The sequence below is a fragment of the Oryctolagus cuniculus genome, chromosome 4 (assembly GCF_964237555.1).
Source record: "Oryctolagus cuniculus chromosome 4, mOryCun1.1, whole genome shotgun sequence".
In the NCBI taxonomy this organism is placed as follows: domain Eukaryota; kingdom Metazoa; phylum Chordata; class Mammalia; order Lagomorpha; family Leporidae; genus Oryctolagus; species Oryctolagus cuniculus.
In genome coordinates this window covers 93,272,608-93,294,212 of record NC_091435.1, presented here as the reverse complement: position 1 = coordinate 93,294,212, position 21,605 = coordinate 93,272,608, and the positions used below count along the sequence as shown (strand labels likewise).

At 38.4% G+C, this 21,605-nt stretch overlaps 1 protein-coding gene across 12 annotated transcripts in view; it reads right to left on the bottom strand.

Moving 5' to 3' along the window:
• Positions 1-7,976: 7,976 nt before the first annotated feature.
• The window catches only part of KLHL24 (kelch like family member 24), a 51,569-nt gene continuing 37,940 nt past the window's right edge, over positions 7,977-21,605 (bottom strand). For all 12 annotated transcript variants that reach the window (XM_008266627.4, XM_051859176.2, XM_008266628.4 and 9 more), the window contains 3 exons: positions 20,649-20,837; positions 19,411-19,599; positions 7,977-13,171 (listed from right to left, as the gene is read on the bottom strand). In XM_008266627.4, the coding sequence (XP_008264849.1) occupies positions 12,971-13,171; positions 19,411-19,599; positions 20,649-20,837 (579 nt within the window). In that variant the 3' untranslated portion in view covers positions 7,977-12,970. The remainder of the gene's footprint in view (positions 13,172-19,410; positions 19,600-20,648; positions 20,838-21,605) is intronic.

Genomic DNA, 21,605 nt, shown 5'->3' with positions numbered 1-21,605 from the left:
TGGCACACAAGCCTCCCACAGTCATGAGCACCCAGCCCCCTGTCAATTCTCTCAGCCAGACCTAGGCGTCTCTGGGCTGGTTGCTAGGTGCATAGACACGAGTTGGCACAGCTGTTACTTATGTCTAAAATGGCACCTACTCTCTCTTGCCTTGTTACAGGAGGCTGGTGCAGGGTAGCGAGAGAGAGAAACATGCCCCCTTTTTTCCTCCTCTAGATTGGGAGGTACACTGTCCCCTCACAGTGCTCCAAGCCAGGCTTGTGCTAGGCTCTTCCTGCAGCTTTATTGTCAGTGGCTTGGGCTGCTGCAGTCTGGTCTCACCTCTCTCCAAAGCTTGGGCTAAGGCTCTTGGTTGCTAGGGTCCTGAGTTGTGCGTGTCTACACCTTCCATGTAAGTCCACAGTGTCCTTCTAATTTGTGTGGAGTTTCCTCTGCTATTTTCTCCCTAAATCTTCCCTGAGACTGCACACTCTTCACCTTTTTAAAACTATGTTCTCCTAGACTAGAGCAGTAAGCTCCATCCCTATTCTGCCATCTTGGATCTCCTCGAGAGAGATCTTCTACCTGCTGGTTCACTCCCCAGTTGTCTGCAATGGCCAAGGCTGGGCAAGGGCTGGGCTAGGCCAAAGTCAGGAGCCAGGAGTGTTATCTGGGTCTCCAATGTGAGTGCAGGGGCCCCAAGCACTTGATCCATCTTCTGCTGCTTTCCCATGTGCATTAGCAAGCAGGGAGCTGGATCAGAGTGGAGCAGCCAGGACTGGAACTGGTATCCATATGGGATGTCAGCATTGCAGGAGATGCTTAAGCTGCTATGCCACAATGCTGGCCCTCAAATAGAGAGTATAGGTAGCCAGAGTTCATATATAGAGAGAGAATTTGAGTCTTCACAACCCAGAATGCAGGCAGTATGTTTTTTTTTTTAAAGATTTATTTATTTATTTATTTGCAAGTCAGAGTTACACAGAGAGAGAAGGAGAGGCAGAGAGTCTTCTGTCTGCTGGTTCACTCCCCAGTTGGCTGCAATGGCCAGAGCTGCACCGATCTGAAGCCAGGAGCCAGGAGCCAGGAGCCAGGAGCTTCTTCTGGGTCTCCCACACAGGTACAGGGGCCCAAGGGCTTGGGCCATCTTCTACTGATTTTCCAGGCTTAGCAGAGAGCTAGATCAGAAGAGGAGTAGCTGGGACATGAACCAGCGCCCTCATGGGATGCCGGCACCTCAGGCAGCGGCTGCCACAGTGCCAGCCCCAAGGAGTGTGTTTTAAAAGAAAAAAAATCCCATAATATCCATTGACTTGGATGTGGCTTATTCTCCAAGGCATCATGTTGGAAGCTTGGTCCCTAGTGTGGTGATGTTGAGAGGTGGTGGGGCCTAGTAGGAAGTTGTCAGGTCACTGAGGTGCCACCCTTGGAAGAGATTAAGGTGGATTTCTTGAGACTCTGGTTGTTCTCATGATAGCAAGTTTTTATAAGAAGGGCAATCCTGGTACATTTCCAGTCTTTATGTTTCCTTTCTCTCCATGCAGTCCCTCCCTCTTAAACATGTTCCCACCATTATATTAACTGTCATGTGACCCAGCAAGGGGGGGCCTTACCGGAGCGAAGCCAATGCCAGTGCCATACTCTTGAACCTCTAGAATTGTGAGTTAAATCAACCTCTTGTCTTTTTTTTTTTTTTTTTTTTTTTTTTTGACAGGCAGAGTTTAGACAATGAGAGAGAGAGAGAAAGGTCTTCCTTTTTCCGTTGGTTCACCCCTCAAGTGGCCGCTATGGCAGGCGCATTGCAGCCGGTGCATTGCGCTGATCCGAAGCCAGGAGCCAAGTGCTTCCCTCTGGTCTCCCATGCAGGTGCAGGGCCCAAGCACCTGGGCCATCCTCCACTGCACTTGCGGGCCACAGCAGAGAACTGGACTGGAAGAGGAGCAACCGGGACAGAATCCGGCACCCTGACCGGGACTAGAACCCGGGATGCCGGTGCCGCAGGTAGAGGATTAGCCTAGTGAGCCGTGGCCGCCAGCCAACCTCTTATCTTTATAAAGTAACATGCCTCAGGTATTTTGAAATAGTAACAGGAAACAGAGTAACAATATATTGATAGCTAGGAAAACTCATATAATGTCTTTGAATATTAATTATGTATCCTTGTACAGTGTTGACCTCTATATTTTGAATGAAGCATTTATGTATTCAACAATAGGGTTAAGCAGCTCTGCCTCCCCTGCTTCCCCTTTAATCAACCCACTCTCCTTCTTGAAACTTTCTCCTTTTAGATGTTGTGTACACAGAAGCTTGGCAGACTTAGCATCCATTCCCAACCTTTTCTCTCTTGCCTTCTATAGAGCTGGGAAGTTAAACATTGAATTTCCTACCCTCCCTTGTAGTCAAGAGTAACCATCTAATCATGTTTACTGACACTTTGATCTGTCATCAGTTATGAAAGCGTCTGCTACTTTCCAGTCTATTCCCTATTGAGACAGAGCTGGCTTCAGCTGCATTCTGGTTGCATGCTTTGATCTTAACCAATCCAACTAGGAGACTTCCATATGGAAAATGATGAAAGGTGGAACCAAGGCTTTGATAGGGAGGATGGAATGGTGGAAAGTAGATAGACAGATACAATAGGTAGATATAGAAAGATAATAGATACAGAAATCAAATTGGAAGAGTTCCTGGCACAATACAGATCCTCAGTATTTGTATGCATATTTAAATTGAAAATTACTATATTTCTCACTTTAATAAATGCTCAATATTATTGTTATCAATCAAAAAAGAAAATACACGATAAATGGGATTTTTTTTTTTTTTAGAATGAGGTTTTGGAGTTTCAGATGTTGTAGTCATATAATAAGGACTCAGATTGAAATTTTTAGATGACACTTAGATATATGGGTCCTGCTTGAACGTTTAGATGTGGAAATCATCAGTTGGTCATAACCAGAGCCATAGGAGTAGATAAAATTACCCGGGGTAATTATCTATATAACATGAGACCATAAGGATTGAGGATTTAGGGCTGGGGTGGAAAAAGAACCCATGAAAGAGAAAAGTGGAAATGAGTTTTGTTGATTGTTGCCAAGATAGCAAGAAGGTCATCAATAGCACCAGAGTTGTAAGGAAGTAAATTCTTCAGATTTAGCAGCAAGGATATAATTGAAGATATTGGCAAGTGTAGTTTCAGCAGTGGTGTGAATGAGACTATGTTGCGTTAAGACATGTAGAGACGTTTAAGATATTTGGCTAGGCAGGTATTATAGTTTGGACAAGATTTGGCTTCCCAAACTTATGCAAGCATTTAAAACTTAGTAGTGCTTCCTGGCTCCTGGCTTCGGATCGGCGGCTGGCTGTAGTGGCCATTTGGGGGATGAACCAACGGAAGGAAGACCTTTCTGTCTCTCTCACTGTCTAACTCTGTCAAATAAAAAAATAATAATAATTTAAAAAAAGATGAGAGAGGCTAGATTGTTTAAATTCTATGAGAGAGTGCTCATAGAGAGGTTGAACATGAGAGGACAATAGTGGGAAATCCTTAAAAAATTGAAGGAGGAATTTCAGAATTTAGGTGTTGGTGTGGGAGCATCTAAATCATGGAGAACAGAGAGGACAAGAAATACTCAGTCCTTGAGAGGACAAGATGTTGAAAGAGCTCTTACTGGGCTCTTTTTTTTTGGGGGGGGGGGGCTTCACTTTCTTTCTTACTGGGCTTTCTTTTCTTTTTGAAAGAGAAGGCAAGATCAACTGCTAAGACAAAAGAGAAGGCAGAGGAAGACACCAGGAGAGTGATGAATTGTTAAAAACAAAGGGGAATGAGGAGAAAATAGGTACACCCTGAAGGCTTGCCAAGAGAATCTTGTCCAGTTGAGGCCGGAGATCACAAAACTGAGGTATCAATTTACAGCTAATTGTTTTTCTCTACCAGTGCTCAGTACCTTGGGCATAGAAGCTGAGAAGGCCAATAATTGGACTGATATGCAAGTAGGCAGTAAGAGAGTAAAGAGAATGGGAGATCAAAAGAATGAGCATATTTTGAGTGCTAGTAAGAGTGACTAATGACACTTTAATTATGCAGTACAGGCTGGGGCAGGATGATGGTTAAGCCAGGGAGCTTCATGAAGAGCTGTGAGAAAATTGGAGATCTGGAAGAAGTCATACAGAAAGTCATAGAATGAAAGAGATGGAAGGAAAGGGAAGCAAAGGAGGAAGTTAAAAAAGGCTTTAGAATTTCCAACTTCACAGGAAGTGTAATTCTGGTGAAAAGATCTAGAACATTGCCCTTTGTGGTGCTGGAAGTGGATGCGAGTGAAGATCTACTGAGTGGAAGTCAAAACAATATGAGGCTAGAGGAAGGAGTTGGGTCCTATATTGCTGAAATGACTCTGGATAATGGCAGAAATCAAAATTAAAGAGCAAGACTATGAGTCAGATGTCAGACTTGCTAATAAAACAACACTTGGAACTGCTGGTATAAGGAAGCCACACATTGAGTGGAAAATAGAACAAATAAGGACATTAAGGCATTTCCATGTCTCACCAAACAGCCCTTCCTCAATTGCAATGCATCTCAAGACTTGCCAGAAAGCTTTTGGAGGACATGGTCTGTTTCATTTGATGTATTAATCCCATAGCACCTTTTCTTATGCTTGGCAATAATCGGAGAGAAGAGATCATAAAATCTTTTTTCTACAAAGTAGTGATTCTTATTCCCATTTGCATAATACCTGGAGTGCCCATGACCTCCTTTGTCAAACACAGACTTTATCTCTTCATGTGGCTGCCTTTGCATCAGTTTATGAACACCTTGAGGATGAAGAATGTCACATTCATTTTTGCAACCCTAGCAGAAAACATTTGCCTGATCCACAATATAGACTTCAATGCTTGTCAGATGAATGAATGAATGAATGAATGATTGAAATTTCTAAGCCGTTAATAACTACCAGTCCTGACTGAGCATACCATTACTAAGCACTGTGCTAAACATTTTTTTTTTTCAAAAACACACAGGTAGTTAAGTTTTTAAATTGGTAGCTAAAACCTGTTCTGAGTTCAAAACCTGTTCTTACATTATATTGTGGTCAAGCCTAGTCTATGTACATAACAATTAGGATTTTCAGAAAAGCATTTAACACCACATGGCTAACTTTATGATTAGGGCACATGGGCTAGTCCTGCATGAATGAAAAGCAGATTCCAAGTGGAATTAAACATGTTATAATATTTTATTAAACATGTGCCAACAAATGTTCCTTGAGGCTTTGAAAACATAGAGGAGGAGAGTCAAGAAGGCTGGGAGAGCCATTAGACCCCAAAAGCAAGTAAAGAAGGTAAGGTCGGCAGAAGCATCCTACATGGCCATGTTGCCTAATGAAGGTTGAACAAAGCAGAAGGGGAGTTCTGGAGCCAAAGTCCACCAAAGTTCTGCGTCTCTCAGAAAAAGGGCATCCTTAGTATCCCTGCCAGAAGTCATTGGTCACAAGGAGCTAGTGGGAGGTGCAGCCTCAGCACAAACACAAAGATTTCAAAGCCAGAAGCTGGGCACCATTTAGTCAATGCTCTCCATAGTTGGGGATTGGCTGGGCCCATTTCTGTGGCCATCATAATATGCTAGAAAGCTTCTTCTCGAAGGCTGGCTGTTTTGTTTTGCCTCCTTTTACCCACCAGCTGACACAGAATTCCAATAAAACCTTACAATCTTGGTATCATCTTACCAAATCTTAGTAGAAATGTTGTGTGTTAAACAATTAATAGGATCTTTTAAAAAAAATTCCCTTTATTCTTCCCACTTGGAGATTTATTGTATTTTCTCAAAATAAAAAGATGTAAGTACTCAAAGCCTGTCTCTTTTGATCATAGAATGTATTGTTTACCAAACTATGAATATCCTGCTTTAAGGTCTTTTTTTTTTTAAGTTTCACAGATTTTCATCTACTTGAAAGGCAGAATAATGGAAAGAGAGAGAGGTAGAGAGAATTTTCCATCTACTGGTTCACCCCTTACATGCCTGCAACAGCCAGTGCTGGCCCAGACCAAAAGGCAGCAGCCTAGAACTGTGTGTCTGCAATATGAGTGACAGGGGTCAAGTAGTTGGGCCATCTTCCACTGCCTTCAATGAAGCTAGATATGAAATGGAGTAGATGGGATTTAAACCCCACTCTGATATGGGATGTGGGCATCTCAAGGGGTGATTTAACTGGCTGTGCCATGATATCTGCTCCTTAAGGTCTATTTTTAACAAGTTCTGGTATATCTGTAAAAACTAGAATTGGTGATTTACTAAAACACCTCTGTGTTGAGCATGGTATTGGAACACAAAAATGAGTGTGATTTGTGTCTAAGTCTTATAAAAGTCACTAAGTGACAACAGAAAGTCAATGCCATTTAGAGAGAATCTGACATCATTCAGTTTCCCTACAAGTTGACAAACATGGTCAAGTAGTGCCACAAGAGGAAGAACCAGTGTGTTGGTCAGGAGGCAGAGAGGAGCCACGGGGATGCATAGGTTAGAGCCATTACTTTGATTTCCTCAGAAAAAGGTTAAGGTAGGACAGGGTAAACAGCTTAGGATTGGTAGTTTGAATAATTCTGGCAGGCTCTGAGGCATATGGGCTGTCCTTTGTTGTCTATCCACTGGCCTTGGGTTGCATTAGGGCAGGGAAAATGCTGGCTTGGTGTGGGGGAGTTACATCAAGCAGGTGGATGGAGATACGGATGTGGGATTTGTTGTACGTGAAAGGCAGGCTCACTGAAGAGCTGTTTATTACCATCTCTAGGAATCAGCTAACCCTGGGAGGGCTGTAGAGGCACCGCAAGGATGTCCAAACATCCTAAAATATAGGAAATAAAAAATATGAATATGAGATTTGGTTTAAGTGCTCAAAAAAAGATTCCAACAAAGTAGGAGGAAATGACCCCTTCTCAATCTTTCTCCCCATTACTAGTTAATAAATGGCAGAAAAACAGAAGGCAGGTGTAGCTCATTTCAGAGTGTAGGCTTTTTTTTTTTTCAAAAGAGAAAAAGCAATAGAGGTTCCTATTTATCCATTGGCCCTGGTTTTCCAAGTGTGAGCTAATGAATACTTTTAATCCCTTCAGTTCCTTCCCTGCTTCTGCACACTGCATTTTGTCCTGGAATGACTGCCATGGAGATGGAACCAACACTTATGGGCTGCTCTTCTGTGTTCACCCTTCAACATATGTCACATTCTTTCTCCTCACGAGACGTCTGTAAGGGATTACAGCTGCATTTCATGGATCCAGGAAGCACAGAGGCAAATGGCTCTATGGCTGAGCATTGGTTGGAAGTCCATGTACTTTACAGATTTGGCTACAGAGGAGTTAAGTCAAATGAAAACCCCTTTAATGTTTACTACTTAAAAAGCACTCTAACTTGCCATTTTATTTTGATGGCACAACTGTAGGTATAAAAAGCTAAGTATTACCTGTGCTTCTATAACACATTTATATATACCTTTTCAAGAATTTACTTTGCTAATATGAATTCAGACAGTGTCTCTCCAGTGAAGAACAATACCTTCTCTTGACATCTGACTTTGCCTCTCTAGTAAATAAAAAAAAACAGGGTAAGAGTTTCACTCAGTGGTTGAGTTGTTGCTTGGGAAACTAGCACCCTCTACTGGAGTGCCTGGACTTGCTTCCAATCCAGCTTCCTGCTGATGCACCTGGGAGCACAAGCACTTTGGTTCTTGCCACCCAGATGGTGTTCCTAGCTCCTGGCTTCGGTCTGGCCCAAACCCTTTGTTGTGGACATTTGGGGAGTGAACCAGTGCATTGAAGATCTGTCTCTGCCTTGCAAATAAAAGTAAAGACTTACATTCTCATGTTTTTAATTGCATGTTTATCCTTCCAGTTATTTTATAGATGAATCAGTAAATATATACATATATTAATACATAATATATTTACTAATTTTTTTTGCATAACCACTTGGATATATTTAAAATAAAACAGAAAGCCACATCTTTGGTAAACAAAATTTAATACAACCAAATGGTCAAGTAATAATGGTTAAAATACATTTTATTAGATACAACTTTTAAAAAATGAAACTACACAAGAAGTATATGTCAACAAAACATGTAAGTATTAACATGCTACAACTGAATTGAAGACAATGAAATACAAGGCATTTTTTTTTTTTCACGGTGAAGACTCAGGGGTCTCTACTAAAAGCAAATGACATTTGACTGCCACAGGTCTGCACTCTCTGCAGATTATGTTCATTTAACTCTAACATTGCGTTGTCTTAGCTCCAGAAACTCTCAAAAAGAGTTTAAAGACAGCTTTGGGAAGGACTGATGGGGAAGGGCAGAATAAGTGCTTTTTCAAGAAAGTTAAAGAACAGGCCTGTAGAGAAAAAATAGTATGTAAGAATGGAACAAAAATAAGTAGACATACTTTTCTGACATTAGATGTAGATATTGCCAACAATGTTTACAAGGATTTAATCAATGTAAGATAGAGGTTTGTCTGAATACTCTAAAAGCACCTAGGTATCAAAAAGCGAAAATGAAAAACATAACATGCCAAACAGTAAACAATTTCCAACATTTGAATTCTGCCAAATAACCACATGGCTGGTGTTTAAAAAAGTAAGAAAGCAAAATTTATTTACTCTATAGGGAACATGTATCAATTTATCTAAAGTAAGCTTTACATAGATTAAAAGAAGTTGAAATAGCACTACAGAACTTAAGGCACATAAAAAAATTTAGGTGCAGTTGTTTTGAAAACATTAAAACAAATTCTTTCTTTGGAATAATTTATAAAATAAGTTACGACTGTTTTTAAAAAATTAATTTATGATGATCATCTTTAGCACTAAGTAAATTTATTATCTAAGGCAATCATACAAATGTAAAACATTCATTTAAAACGTTTTAAAATGTCTATGTTGAAAATATCTCTGGAATTCACATTCCTGGCTCAAGTGGTTTCTGGTGCCTGGCATTAGATGTAATAAGTATAGCTAGCTAGTCAAATCTACTGCATTAAAAGGTCAACCAAATTGTCCCATTCTGGTTACTTGGTATAGTGAATCTATTTATTTAACTAAGAATAATAATGGGATGAGGCGATGTAAACCTGGTTCAATATAATGCACGGCAAATTCTAATAAGGTCAAAAATCTTGTTGAACTGAACTGGTTCTTGAGTTTACTAACAAAGGCAGTTCCTAGGAAGCCCACCTTACCTTGGGGTGGGTGTTTGGCCTAGCTGGTAAGGAGCCATTTTAGATCCCCGTGTCCCATATCAGAGTGCCTGGGTTCAAAGCCTCACTCTTTTTTCTAACTCCAGCTTCCTGCTTCTGTGGACCTTGGGAAGCAGTTGTGATGGCTCAAGTGTTTGGGTTCCTGCCACCCATGTGGGAGGCTTGGATTGAGCTCCTAGGTTTGGCTCCAAGATGGGGTCATTGTGAGCATTCAGGGAGTGAACCAGTAGATGGCAGCTGTCTCTCAAATAAATGAAAAAACAAAACATTATCTTTTCACTTGGCACCACATAAAAAGCACTCTCTCCTCTTTGAAAATAGTTTGGAACAGATGTCATCTTTTCCACATAGAAGCCTCAAGACACACAAGGCACTCACAAATAATTCAACCCTTCTCTTTTCATATATGGGTTCTCACAGCAATTAAAAAAAAAACTATTGCCATATCTAGATAACAGGAAAAAAAATCACACATACCTAGTTTGCATATTGACAAAAATAGTATAATTGAACCTGTCTTTCCTGAGTTTCATAAAGGGTATTTGACAGTAGTGATACATAAACAATTCATATTCACTAAGGGAAAATATATCAGTCCACAAAACATCTTCATCTTTCTAAATATAAAAGAATGAATGTTCAACCACTGCCATGTGTGAAGCCCCTTTACAAAATTAAATTTACTCCAAAATCATAAACTGAAACTTAGTTATGGCACTTTAAACACCCCCAATAGGCAGAAGTGACAATTTAATACCCTCCCTGAGTATTTACATCATCTTAACACCTGATTTAAATGGAGTAAATACCTATATTTAAGTCAACCAGGAAAAAGGAAAGGTTATTGAAGATCCAATAGGCTACCATGTCAAACCTGTGTCGTATAGTCAGTAGAAGATTAGAGGAAAAAAAGAGGAAGCTCTTCTGTTGTAAAAATTAGACCACTTTGTGGCTCACCCACATAGAGGAAAACAAGGAAAAGGAGTAAAGTTCTTGAAAAGAAAAAAAAAGGCAAAAACTAACCATATTTTTCTACTGATCCACAAAGCAGAACTTTGAATTTCCTAACTGAGGTATCACAGCTGGGTTTAACAAACTCATCTCTACCTCCGATTTGTTTTCCTACCTTGTAAAACTAGATGTGTTAATACAGATTCTTACTGTATGCCAGTCATCTTACAAATACCCATCATGTCCCTTCAAAGGTGGAAAAGCACTCAAGAAATGCCCCTACTCCCCAGTGTTCTGGAATTCCATTTAATAAGGTAAGCTAAGTTTCACTTTATGTGATTTTTTCTGATCATCACAAACTGCTAAAATTGTTGGTGTTTATATATGAGTGTACATGACCATACTATCTACATATATACATATGTATATACATATTAATGCAAAGGCTCATGAACATCACCTATTGAAAGATCTGTCAACTAAGTGATGACAGAATGAATATAACCTGATACTAATTTGGCTGACATATTCCTTTTGATACACTAACTCTACCCTAAAATTCTTTTATTTTTATCCATGTTAATACCACTATTTATCAAGAGTTAGTAAATAAAGAGAAATAATGAAAGGAAATTGAAATTTCAGTTGGGTAACTTTAAAAATAGTTACTTGAATTTTCTAGGATCCAAGCTAAGTTCATCATAAATTGCAACTAAATTTCAGTGGTTTAAAATTATATAGAGAAAAATTAATATTGGTATGAGGTCTGTGTTTAAACAAATTTTTTTTTTGGATTTCATTTAAACTTACAACAATCAACACATGGATATTAAAATACATGTATAAAAAACACAAATAAGCAGTCAAACACTTTTACAATAGACAAAATACTAGATACAAAGTTATCTTGAGAAAGTCTTTTTTATGTGAAGTTTTTGTATTTATGATGGGCATTATCTTACAAATACACATGAAAACAACAAGTATCATTTGTATAATCCTCAGCATTTACAAAACACTTTCATACATTATTTCACTTACTGTAAAGAATTTTTAAACTAAATAAGTTCCATTATCTACAGAAGTACAATTTAGAAGTAGGGGTTTACTCTAGACCTACTGTACAAGTATACCAATTATATCTACAATTGTATTGCAACTAAAATAATAGAACATTATTTTCTGAATTGCTCTGGTACTTATCACAGAAAGGGATGTCATTTTAAAAATAAAAAATTCCCTAAAAATGTTTAAGTTTTTTCAGTTTTCCTCAGAATTAGATTCTAGCTAAGCATTATAGCATTTAAAGTTTCAGCTATGTCTATTTGAGATTTCTGTATCATTCTAAGACAAGGGGGAAAAGTGGTTTACCAATGTTAGGTTTTTGATTACCACCTTGGTTTTAACAGAAATCTGGTGACACTATAATCACATATTTGCATCATCTCTCTTATGACAAGGAGTATACAATTATAATGTAAGAGACAACAGTGATTGGGAAGTCAAAATACAGAAGGCTACTGGAACATTCCTAAAATGTTGTAAATTATATCTTCCACCCCAGGAATCACAATAATTACTGCAGTTCCTGCCATATCCATTTATTTGCTTCAGAAAAAATTCCTCCCTGAAAGCTGGTAAACTTTTCAAAACTCAAGTTGAGAAATCTACAAAAGCAGCTTGTTGTACAGAAGATTGAAAATGTTGATCAATATTTTATAACAATGGGTACCAAATGAAATATTTATCCTAGAAGACTGTAACTACTTTTGTTAAGTTTTTCAGATAGCTAGTTTTAAAAGAAAAATGGACCCACTGAGATAGGTGGTCCCAGCCTTATCCTATTAAAAAAGGCACCTTAACAGTTTAAACTCTCAGGATTATTAGCTATTTATGAGAAAGTGAGATAACCAAGGAAGAGGTCCTTACCCAGAGCACCATACTAAAGAGGTCAAACTGTACTGGGCTGGGCAGAAAACCTGTCCTTGCTTTTCACAAGACAATATTGAAAACTGGATTTCAACTCCTCCCTTTGTCACATTCAAGGAAAGGAGCTTCCTCAGAGCAATTAGAGATGATGCATAAATACTTTAAGAGCCAGAGTGGGTCATTCTTTCTTCAGTGGTTATTTTATTTTTTCTTGGCAATTAATCTGCAATTTTAATCCTGCTAACACCCACCCCCACTGCCAAAATGTGCTTAATACGTGTATAAGACAGCAATTCTAAGAATGAAGTCACAATAATTCAATATGATACTCAAATTGTTGTTATTACCACAATTACAAAATATTTATTACAGAAAAAACTCCTTCAATAAAGTTTGGATGTACTGAATCAATGACAATTTTTAAAACTGATTTTCCCTCTTAGGATGCATTCTAAGCATTAGGTGATTCAACCTAAATGAAGCCTTAAGTCGTGCAATTTTCTCTATATAAATGACAAAATAAGGAACATAAAGTTGCAGATAAACATGTATCAATGATGAGACCATTCACAAATTCCTAAAAGGCATGCAGACAGACTTATTCTAGTCCACATATTCTTCTTACAAATATAAATGGACACTCTCAAAGGCCAAGCAACAACCACCATTACCCTCAACAAAACATTTGTTTTTTTTCACTTACAGGAAAGGCTTTGTTACAGTTTGAAAGGTTGATATATGGGGCAGAAAGGCACCACGATGAGTACTTTCACTTTTTTTTTTTTTTTTTTGCATGTGGCACAATGGAGATTTGTTAAGTATCCATCTTGGATCGTTGTGGCTTCTGGGGTGAGGTATCCTGGCCTTAGAGCTTAAAGCATTTTTCATTGTATCTATGAATAGTCACACAGCCATGATAGGACACCGGCCTGGGCATCGCAGCTACCCCTGTGATGATACTTGTGGCAGGATCGTAACAGAGAATGGTATCTGTGGCTTCTCCATTTTCTCGTCTTCCACCCAGGATATATATTTTACCATTACACACAGACATACCACAGTTTTCCTGTTTAACCAAATACATAAAAAAAAAAAATTAACCATTGATGAGAAGTAATTTGGAAAGAAACTGAAAAGGAAAAGATAAACTTTAACACAGTCCAAAAAAAAAAAAAAAAAAAAAAAAAAGGCAGGGAGGAGACATAAGCTTCCTTTTGCCTAATTCCTGACCTGGGTAATTTTTCATGGATGAAGCTGAGTCTTTTTTTTTTTTTTTTTTTTAATTTTTTGACAGGCAGAGTGGACAGTGAGAGAGAGAGACAGAGAGAAAGGTCTTCCTTTTGCCGTTGGTTCACCCTCCAATGGCCGCCGCGGCCGGCGCACTGCACTGATCCGATGGCAGGAGCCAGGTGCTTCTCCTGGTCTCCCATGGGGTGCAGGGCCCAAGCACTTGGGCCATCCTCCACTGCACTCCCAGGCCACAGCAGAGAGCTGGCCTGGAAGAGGGGCAACCGGGACAGAATCCGGTGCCCCGACCGGGACTAGAACCCGGTGTGCCGGCGCCGCAAGGTGGAGGATTAGCCTAGTGAGCCGCGGCGCCGGCCGAAGCTGAGTCTTAAAACAGATTATGTTTTAATCATGGTGGACTGATGGAAAGGGTTTAACTTAATGACAAACAAAAGCACCCTTGAAAAGCTTGGCCTGTTTGTCCTCTTACAAGAAAGTAGTAACTGTCTGACCAAGGAATAGGAACATTGTTCACTACATAGGATTATTCACAAGATGAATGAATGAAAGAGAAAAATTATAACAAAATTAACAAAATACTGTTATTATATGCCTTGGCTAGGACATAGAAGGTTTCAAATAATATTTGATAGTTAACTTCCCATACAATGGGATACTCAGCTAAATTTTACTCTTCTCTGTCAATCAGAATTAATATATAAAACAAACACTCTTGTAAAGATGAACGTAGCTCTTAGAAACACTAACTGCAAGTTGTCTCATTACATGGATCTGGTTATGCTATAGTTCAAATATTCTTACATTTACACTTCACTTTAATTTAGAAAATTATTGCATATTATCTTGGTTCCACATAATCCAAAATGAAATACTTCTACCAGTGAGTTCAATAAACATTTTTACTTGATCTGATTTGCTATATATAAATGTTGCTCTTAAAGAAGAAGTTAAATCTTGATGGACCTCTATAATAGAAGGATACTATCTTCTGGTCTGAAAGAACTACTGAATACTTTAACAAATGCCTCTATCAGCTTAGATACTCATACCTAGACTGACTTGGCCCATTAGCAGTTATTAACACTTATCCAGTATCCCAGCAACGAACTGCAACAATCATGAGTCAAACAATGTTTTTCATCTAAAGCACAATGAATTCTTTTACAAATTCTAAAAGTTCTGAATACAATGAAGACAACAACAAAATATCTTTAGTTTTCAGCTACAAACTCATTCTCACTAACAAATGTTATAGTTAGTACAATGATTCTAAAACAATATATATGGCCGGCTCCGTGGCTCAATAGGCTAATCCTCCGCCTTGCAGCACCAGCACCCCGGGTTCTAGTCACGGTCGGGGCACCGGATTCTGTCCCGGTTGCCCCTCTTCCAGGCCAGCTCTCTGCTATGGCCCGGGAGTGCAGTGGAGGATGGCCCAAGTGCTTGGGCCCTGCACCCCGTGGGAGACCAGGAGAAGCACCTGGCTCCTGCCATCGGATCAGCGCGGTGCGCCGGCCGCGGCGGCCATTGGAGGGTGAACCAACGGCAAAGGAAGACCTTTCTCTCTGTCTCTCTCTCTCACTATCCACTCTGCCTGTCAAAAACAAAACAAAACAATATATAGTTACATGATGTAATATTAGTACAGTTTCAGATAATAATGCTAAGAATTAAATGAAGCAAACAAGCAACCCTGAAAATGATTATTCATTCATATTCAGAAATTCTACTAGCTATAACAATTTAAATCATGCTATATAAAATGCTTTCTCTTGATGTATTTATTTATAGTATATGAAAAACCTGACTATTCATTCAGGAATAAAAGCAGCTAGTGGTAAAAATAACTTAACAATACATGAAGTTTTAATACTATTTTTAAAGATTAAAATGAACCATAACCCTAATGTGAAGAAACCTTTTCCTTACTGTTTTTGTGTGTTTAAAGGTTAAGAAGTCAATAATGCACAAACTCACTTTTTTTCCATTTAATTATTCTAAACTTTAATGACATTTTAAATACCTGGTCTACAAAAGAAGGTAAAAAAATTTTTGTTATTTTACTTAAAAACAGAATCCACATATTTTTAAAAATGATGCTCTTGACAGAGGTGAAAAAGTAAAATATATTTAGAATAAATTGTTGCTTTTAGAAATTATGAAAAATCAAAATGCAGGCATTGGCTGGTGCCGCAGCTCACTTGGCTAATCCTCCACCTGCGGCACCGGCACCCCAGGGTTCTAGTCCCGGTTGGAGTGCCAGATTCTGTCCCAGTTGCCCCTCTTCCAGTCCAGCTCTCTGCTGTGACTCAGGAAGGCAGTGGAGGATGGCCCAGGTCCTTGGGCCCTGCACCCGCATGGGAGACCAGGAGGAAACACCTGGCTCCTGGCTTCGGATTGGCGCAGTGCGTCAACCGTAGCAACCATTTGGGGGCTGAACCAACGGGAGGAAGACCTTTCTCTCTAACTCTGCCTGTCAAAAAAAAAAAAAAAAAAAAAAAAAAAAAAAAAAAAGCAGGCATGAAGAGGGCAAGAGTTGTGGTTCCACTGTTTAAAGTTGCTGCTTGGGACCCCTGCACTCCCGTATCAGGTGGCTGGGATACAGTCCCACCTCCACTCCAACCTAGTTTCCTGGTAAGCATTTGCAGGCAGCAAGATGATGGTCCAAGTACTTGGTTCCTTGCCAGCTATGTGGGGATGCAGTTTGGTCTGACCCAACCCCAGCGGTTGAAGGCATTTGGAGAGTGAATCAGTGAATGGAAGATATATCTCTCTGTCTCTCCTGGTGTCTCTGACACTCTGCCTTTCGAATAAATAAATAAATACTTAGAAAGGCATGGAAATGTTGATGGACAAATAGAGAAATAGTGGAGGTTCATCAGGAATATTATAAAGCTAATTTTTCAGCTCTGCTTTTATCATTTAATATCCTAAACTTTTTAAAATTAGTTTTGGACTTTAACAACAGGAGTCTAACTCCCCATGCAGGACCTCTCTCCTCAATGAGTTGTATTATGAGAGTTAACTGTAAAACTTTGTTCTCAAGCAGTTTTTTTGTGTGTGTTCATGTGTGTGCAAATTGTTGAAATCTTTACTTAGTATAGAGTTGGTATTCTGTGTACAAGTTAATTGAAAATGAATCTTAATAGAGAACGAGACTGGGAAAGGGAGAGGGAGGGAGAGAAGGGGTGAAGGGTTGGTATGGAGGGAAGAATAACTATATTCCTAAAGTTGTACTTATGAAAATTTGTATTCCTTAAAATAAATAAATAATAGTTTTGGACTAATTTATATACCATGAATTACACTTTGATTTATCCTTTTTCATTGATTAGCATTAAAGGGCTAGGCAATCCCTTACAGATGGTACAAAAATCATCTATCAATAATGTATACATAGATGCACTTAGTAGTACTGTTATTAAGAATGAACCATCTGGGTCTCCCACATGGGTGACAGGGGTCTGCTGCCTTCCTGGGTGCATTAGCAGGACACTGGGTTGGAAGTGGAGTAGCTGGGGCTCAAATTGGCACTCTGATGCTATGCTGGCATCACAAGCAGTGGCTTAACCCATTGTGCCACATTGCTGGCCCCTAATGTCCTTGAAATGCCTTAAGTCAAGGTTATTCATTATTTCATTAGAGAAAATGTACTATATGTATCCTGTTGTTTATTTTTCTTTTTCTAAATCATCTAGTTAATGACCTATGTCCTGAATTTTGTTAGATGCTGACAATTATCTTCCTAAACTCTGTTGTTTTCTATAATATAACCAAGTTCCAAATGAATGGTAACTCTTAGTGAAAATAACTTATTCTTTGAATTATTTACTGTACTAAATCAATAAATGACTACTTAGGCTAAAATATTTAGAAATAAGTGTAAATACTTGATCATGAGGATTCTCATATGGTAGGGCACACTCTAATTTCTATTGAGAGAGGCCGCTGAGTTAGAGAAATGTGGCTTGTTTTTAACTTAAATGTGATTAGAGAGGGATAAAAAAGTATATTTACTCTGTTCCAAGAAGGTGAAGATCCTATTACATCCCTTCCATTAGCTGAGACAATCTTATTATAAATATATTACTAATTTGGAGATTATACCTCAATGTCAACAACTTTAGATAAGTGGTATTATACCTAAATCCAATTCACCCATAAGGTCTAATGCTCTTTCTCTTACGTATCTTGAATATAGTTATCTTATAATTAGGTCTCTATGTTACTAAGTTTCTAAATTTTTAGTTATTCAAGAAATATTTACTGAGTACAAATAAATGCAAGATACATTAAAATGACTGAATTCCAGTATAGGAAATAAACCTTTATACCTAAGGAAATATACAATTTTCATAATAGTGCTCTAATAGATCAGAAAGAAAAAAAAGACTTCAGTTTGTTAAAACCATAAAGTAAGTGGTCCTTGAAAGAGGAGTAGAATTCCATTAGGGAAGGTAAAAATAAGACATTAAAGGCTAAGAGGGGCCAGCGCCGCGGCTCAATAGGCTAATCCTCTGCCTGTGGCGCCGGCACACCGGGTTCTAGTCCCGGTCGGGGCGCCAGATTCTGTCCCGATTGCCCCTCTTCCAGGCCAGCTCTCTGCTGTGGCCAGGGAGTGCAGTGGAGGATGGCCCAAGTGCTTGGGCCCTGCACCTCATGGGAGACCAGGAGAAGCACCTGGCTCCTGCCATCGGATCAGCGTGGTGCGCTGGCCGCAGCGCGCCGGCCGTGGCGGCCATTGGAGGGTGAACCAACGGCAAAGGAAGACCTTTCTCTCTGTCTCTCTCCTCTCTCTCTCACTGTCCACTCTGCCTGTCAAAAAAAAAAAAAAAAAAAAAAAAAAAAAAAAAAAAAAAAGCTAAGAGGACAGCATGAACCAAGGCAAGAACATGCATCATCTGTTTAGAGAATACAAGTAATAGATAATATAATTAGAAAAAGTGAAGCTGAAGGGGCAAGTAAAAGTTAGACAGTTTAGAGTTGTTGGAAAATAATTGGTGGCAAAATTGTTTTGAGAGGCAAGATATTAACGACTGATTAGACTATCATTGTTTTTGTTTAGGTAGGAAATCATAAGAACTTGAACAAAATGTAAGAACAATAGTAATGCAAAAAACAGAAATTCTGAGGACATATGGCTGACACATTGGATTGATTCAATTTAGAGAAAGTGGGGGGGGCTGTAATAAATTAAGTTGCTAAGTTGTTTGGAACCTAGAAAAAGTAAGTTTGAGGTTTGGGGAAGAAGCTGAATTCTAGCCTAAAGTCTTAGAACTCCTTTGGAAATTCTCAAACAGGCAGTAGAAATTTGAGCTTTGAGAATAGGCGAGAGGCTGTTATGGAGGTAGACTTGAAGTCATCAGCACTGAGGTATGACCACACAGAAATAAAGTATAAACTTGGAAGAGGGCAAGGGAAAGATGCTCAACCCACATCCATATTTAAGGACTAAGTGGAAAAAGTAAGAGACTACGAATGAGCCAGAGGCACGTGCTAGTTGTGATCTCTGAGAGCCCATCTAGCCCGATTTCCAGCATCAGAATCATCATGCAATTTGGTGGTGGAAGGAGGGAAGTATAGCTGTGAACCAAAAGGCCTATGTGGGGGCAGTAGGAAAGGAGAGAGGAGAGGGGCTCTAGGTGGAATGTGTGAATAAAAGAGGTCTAAGCACAATCCTTTTTTAAAATAGCAAAACCAACAAATTATCTAGCTTCCAACTATAGAACCAACTACTTTGGGAACATTTCTTTTTATCTGAAATATGAAAGAGGGCAGGGATAAAGAAAGGAATAGGATTCTAAGAAAAGTTAAGGGCAAAAAAAAAAAAAACTCAAGGCCAAGTACAACAGATACTTCACATTGGGATAGTAAAGCACAAGTTATTTCAATAAAACAATTTTTTGGAAGGAGTTCAAAACAGGTGTACTATATGCTTTATGTGAGCTTTTACAAAATTATCAAATACATGAAATATAAGTAAAATTGAAGTATATTTATAATGATAATGTACTTGCTCCCTCTTAGATTTTCTTCTGGACTGTTTTTTGTGATTACCTGCCGACTGAATGTGTTCTGTACATGCATCCAGTAATCTTCAACTGGATCATAACAGTATATTGTCTTGGTCAATCCACCAGCAACATATATCAGGTTGTTTAAGGATACAGCTGTTATACATCTCTTGGCAATTGGGATAGCTGCACGAAGTAGCCAAGAATTGGTTTCTGGATCATAAGATTGAACCTAATAATATAAAGAAATATTTATTAAAATTGTTAAATAAGTAAATTTGCCTCAGAAGAAGTCTATCAATACACACAAACATGATTAAAAGTCAAATTAGCCCAATGGCAATATGTCTGAATTACAAAAAGTCTCTAAAAATGCAAATTTATTATTATCATGCAGACCAGACACAGCAAACACACAGAGATTCTTGCTAGGATGAATGGCCATCAGGTTTGTTTAATAATTTCTACAAAATTAACTGTCTAAATTTTTAAAAAACTGTTACGTAGGGTAACTGCTCAAGCTGCATTTAATTTCTTTGTACCTTTAGGGAGTCCTTTCTTCAGAAGAACACAAGTAAACCTCAACTCAGTATTCTCTGAATTATCATAGTCTGAATTAATGAATTCTAAATAAGATTTGACATCATTACATTAAAATTTAATTTAGAAAAAGAATTAATTGATTTGACAAAATTCAGTTGACACTGCTAACCAAGCAGGCATTAGATACCTTCTGCCAGAATAAACATGGTATTTCCTGAAATGTCAGGATGGTACATGTTCTCTTGTTGCAGGAGTTCAATGAACAGCAACAACTTCCAGCCACCCTCTATTTACACTACATAGGCTTCCTTTCCTCCTCTTTATTCTAAAAATACTTTAAAAGTATGCAGAAAATGACCCAGCTGGAAGCAGTATAATTAGTCACTGTGTCTTACTCTTTGCTAATTCACTTCCCAGCTGTGTTTTGTACGAATAATTTTTAGACTGCACAGGTGATAGCAGTGGAAAGCTCAAAGCAATTTTTTTAGTACAGAATTCTGACACTGGGATTAGTTTCATTTCAAAAATACTGCATTACATTTGTTGCATAAAATTATTAGATATATTATGGTCGCACTTCAACTCAAAATTGAATGCTTTTCCTCCACAGTATAAGGTTCCAGAAAAATTTTCAAAGGCTGTTCACACTAAGCAACCCACCTATCTACCCGATAAGCCTTCTATATTCCTCTTCTTAAATATATCAATGGTAAACAGCTTTAAGAGAGCATGGCTTACCTTATCAGAACAAGTATTATCATCTGGTCCTCCACCAATTACAAATAATTTTCCTACACAGCTAGTCACTGCAGGAGAACTCACTGCTTCTTTAAGGGGAGCGACTTCCGTCCATCGATTTGAAAAGGAATCATAACATTCTACGCTGCTTAATCTATTTTGCCCATCGTAGCCTCCAACAACATACACCTATATATAAAATACATAGGAAAATCTTAATTATCAAGTTTGAATTTTGAACTACTTGGCTAAAGAATTAAGGGATCTCAAAGTCCTTGGTAACTATAAATATAACTGCAATATATTTAGCTCAGAGTTCCTGACTGTTTTTAATCACCCATCTACCTCCAGCACTATGGAGCCTTTTAAAGACAATTTTTTTTCCTAATAGCAATCCCTCATGAAATTTAAATGCCGCATAAGATTCGATGCCACCTATATCTATTTTCCTTATTGTGCTTTATACATGAAACAGTTTACTTTTTTCCACATACAAGAACCAGTTTTCACCACCCCTTTGATAGAAAGATTGCTCTTGTTGAAAATGAAATGATTAGGTTTAAATGTTCATACTCATGGATGATGAAAGATTCAATTACAGAGTATTAAACGATGAAACTAAAATATTAGTGAACATTACTAGATTGAACTATTTGAAGACAGGGCCTATCTTTGCCCCTACAATGTCTAGGAAAGCACCTGACACAAAATAAACTCCTTATATTTCAAAGTTTTCATGTACATTTTCCTTTCACAAATTTGAGGAGGGTAGGGCAAATTAACCAATCAGTAAGACATTTACTAAATGATTTATATACAGAATAATCCATTAAGTATGAGGGAATATACAAGAAACTTTTAATCTAACGAAGCTTTCCAGCTTAACATTCACATTTCTTTTAATGGACCTCATTACCACTCTGCCCTCAGTAACAAAGGAAATCCTGGGATGGGTGC